The following is a 3,933-nucleotide window of genomic DNA, read 5'->3' as shown; positions in this document are numbered from 1 at the left end:
ATGAAAGGCTCTGGTCTCCCCCTCTGCCTTCTGACGGCTGTGTTTCATCTCTTCTGGACACCTTCTGCTGGGCTGAAGACACTCCATGTGGGGACCTGTGTGATCACCACAAACCTTCAGGAAATGCGAAAGGGATTTTTGGAGATACGGGACAGAGTGGTATGTGAGGGAGGCACCCCCCGCAGCTCTGCCCTTCTCTATTTGTCTTTCTCTGTCCCCCAGCAGCATGATCACGAAAAGAGGTAGGTTGGGGATCCCTTACCAGGAGAATGCATTCCCTGAAAACATCTGTAGCTCATAATTTAAAAGTGTTTTGGAAAGGGACATTGCTCACTGGGCCATGGTAAGGAGGGCATGAGAGGTCTCGATGTCTCAGACTCTGGCAGCCGTCACTGATCTGTCCTTTTTTGCCTTACATTCTTCTGTTTAGCAAGCGATAGATGGAATCATTGACTTCAGCATCTTGAGCAAGTCTGAATATTTGCAAGACACAAAGGTATGTGCTTGGCCCATAGGAGTTCTGGGAGGAAATATGAATCAGGGGCATCTCCATCACCCTGGGTCTTGTCCCTCGACACTCTCCCCCCACCAACATACTAGTCTTTTTTGTAGCCTGCAGATCGGTGCTGCCTCCTCCGCCACATACTGAGACTCTACCTGGACACGGTATTCAAAAACTATCAGATCCCTGGCCACCATATCCTCCGGAAGATCAGCACTCTCGCCAACTCTTTTCTTACTATCAAGAAGGAACTCCAGCTATGTGTGAGTAAGGGTCTTGGGTAAAAGGATCCATTTCAGCACACACCTTCAATGACTTAGCAACCAAGCTCTTTCTTACCCCCATTTAATGATGGAAAACCTGAGTCCAAAAGTTTCAATAATCTGTGTTGAGCCATGTGACTAGATAATAAAAACTCAGTTGTATTGACTTTTAGGTATCTGCTCCATACATAAAGTCTAAAGAAGTATAAAATGCTAGCTATTTGATATTAATGATAATCATCTTTCATCCATGTCATTAAGCTTTTTCTGTAGGTGAGGTATCTATGGTGTACTAGTGCATCTTGGGTCCAGGTAGCCAATCAGCAGGACATTGGATTCAGTCTCAAGATAGGGTCTGAATAGGATCTAGGAATCCAACTTTCACTTCCCAGGGGCTCTTTGGGAGGGGACTAGCCCAGAGCTGGGGTGGGAGGTGCAAGCAAGATGGGAGGCCATGATCACAAAGTCTTTCGGTGCTGCCTGTTTCTGAAAAGAAGCAATGAGCTCTGTATGTGAGCCTCAACAGCTGGTTTCCTCTTCTTCTGATGATTAGGATAGTGATTGCAAACCATGAGGTCTGAAAAGACTTTTCTATAGGAATGGAGTAGAATTCCCACCCACTACATGTCAATGGCAAGGGCAGAAAATCAGAATGTTTAATAAAACCTATTATTCTTTGGCATTCTTTTCAGTGTGCACGTATGCTATGCCCTTGTGGGGAGGAAGCAATGGAGAAATACAGCCAGATTCTGAGTCGCTTCCAAATGGTATATGCAATTTTGGTCTTGGTTGGGATGAGTGTATTTTTAGAACTGGATCATAGCTGGGTGGAATGGATATTCATACTGGTAGAAATCCTGTAGCCCTCAGGTTAATAGCCCTCTGAGGTCATGTGGACTATCCTTCTGCTTTACCCCCGGGGACACCTATCCAGGCTCTAGAAGGGTGCTCGCTCTCTGGAAGATGCTCTGGGAATCGAGAGACAATGGCCATGATTCCATCAAGTCACTCCAGAGACATGTGGATCTTCCAGATGCATAAACAAGAGGCCATAGTTTCCAACATTCACACACTTATACATACTCTCAAAAACAGTCACTCACAATTTCACACATGCCCACGTCATGCTGTTTCTCACCTCAGTGCCTTTGTGCATCTGCCAGGAAAACCTGGAATCCTCTCCTCACTGACTAATTTCTACTTTTCCTCTAAGACTCAGCCTAGGCATCACTTCCAGGAAGGTACTGCTACTTCTCTGAGTTAGGTGTCTCCCCTGTCATCCTGTGCGGACTCCATCATTTATTCACCACAGCACATTTAGTACCTGCTTCTACGTGTCTCCCTTACACGGCTGTGAATTCCCTGTGGGCAGGGTTGTACCATTCATTTCTGTGTCCTTAGCCAGCTCATGCTTAGCGCAATAAGCATTTGTCTAATTGAAGTATGCACAGTAGGCAACTCCTACATACATACACCCACACACACCCCTTCAAAGAACATCCTTACTATTTTGATCTCTGTGATTCAAGAAGCTTGAGTTGTAGTCCCAATTCTGCTACCTTCCCTGGGCCTCCACTTCTCTATGTAAGACCAGTGTGATGGGCTCAATGATCTCTTATGAGATCAGGAGGTGCCATAACTTCTTTCAAGCTCTCCCGTCTTGAAAAGAATGCTCTGCTTGCAATCCCCAACAGATCTGCCGATGTAAGGAGAGGATTATCTCTGGGGTACTTGCTGTCTGTTTGTGACGTGCTCACTGCCTAAGTGTGTGTTTTTCAGCTTCAGCCTCAGGAAGCGGTGGTGAAAGCGTTGGGAGAGATAGACATACTCCTGCAATGGATGGACAAGATGGAGTAGGAGGAAAGTGATGACGCTGCTGACTGTTCCTGGCCGAGGGTCCCCGTCCGTAGTGCCTGTGGAGGCATGACCTCAAACACCATCTCTTAGTTATATCATTTAGTGCTGGTGACTGTGTATGTTATTTATTTAATATCTGTTTCCTTATTGTGGGTGTTTTCATGTGTTCCTCCTCTTAATCTAGACCACGGTTATATGAGTTTTTGGTATTATCTTTTCTACTGTTGGATATATTTATTAGTTAACATATTTATTTATTTTTGCTATTTAAGTTATTTATTTTTGTACTTAAATGTAAGTCTTTAAAAACATTCATGATTATGTTTATAACCTGACTAGGGCATGTCATGCATTTTCAAACAGCAAACAAACTCTCTACATTCTAGAGGAGTGGCTGGAGTGGAGGGTATTTATTTTGATTAAATTAAGGACATTACTGGCTATCAGTGTTGTGTGAGATTTTAAAACTGAAACAATGGCCACTAGTTGTGGGTTGTGGAAGAAGTTCTGATGTGAAATTACAGACTTGTCTTGTGATTACTTGAACATCCCCACCCCGCTCCCCCGTCCTATACTTGTGCATCTGCCAACCATGGAGTCCTGTGTGGTCAAAATGCATTTGTACGAATAAAGTTTTCTTTGCATAATAGCTGCTTGGAGTTTGGAAAATGTTTCAGAAGCAGAAACAATGGTGGGGATGAGCTTGAATCTCTTGTTACCTAGGCACCTCTCGCCCCTGTGGGGAAGAAAGAGGCAAGTGGGAATCTGGGCCTTTCCTCTCCTGCTGAACACCTTCCTAGCTCTATTGTTTAGTTCTCTTATGTCTCTGATCGCATGAATTTGCCCCCCATATAAAGGGACTGTGACTGAGTGAGGGGCTTTAGCCATCCCTGCTTTCACCTTATTGGCTTTGAATACCATCCTCTCTGTACCCCAGTTTTCTTTCTCATTTCAGGTTCCCATACTCTTGATGCAAAACAAATTACAGAGATCTTGATGCAACACAAATTATAGTGGGCAGGAGTCACTATTGTAAGGGTTAAGAACACAAAGGTGCAAAATGTAGATACCAGGAGGTGCCTGAGACCTCTTTTGAGGCTCTCCCATTTGGATTCCGTCTGGCCCCAGGATCTAGGTTATCCCTGGATCACGTCTTCGTCTTCATGACCAACTAACTACGTATTACGTCAGTGTTCTCTTTCCAAGTCCCTTTCACATTGAGTTTCCCTGGGCTGTAAGGACCTCAAATCCTGGCCTGGGCTGCCTGCCTCTTTTCTCCCTACCTTCCTCTGAACTGCACCCCTAGCTCAG

The 3,933-nt window shown here is 44.8% G+C and overlaps 1 protein-coding gene across 1 annotated transcript; it reads left to right on the top strand.

The window, feature by feature from the left end:
• On the top strand, positions 1–2,622 carry IL20 (interleukin 20). Its single transcript, XM_019752445.2, has 5 exons — positions 1–159; positions 431–496; positions 613–765; positions 1,458–1,532; positions 2,545–2,622. Exons 1-5 carry the CDS (start codon positions 1–3, stop codon positions 2,620–2,622), a joined length of 531 nt encoding a protein of 176 aa, XP_019608004.2.
• Positions 2,623–3,933: the final 1,311 nt, after the last annotated feature.

The sequence above is a fragment of the Rhinolophus sinicus genome, linkage group LG17, assembly GCF_036562045.2.
Source record: "Rhinolophus sinicus isolate RSC01 linkage group LG17, ASM3656204v1, whole genome shotgun sequence".
NCBI lineage: Eukaryota > Metazoa > Chordata > Mammalia > Chiroptera > Rhinolophidae > Rhinolophus > Rhinolophus sinicus.
Note: the sequence above shows the minus strand (reverse complement) of the source record. Positions and strands in the feature narration are given on the sequence as shown.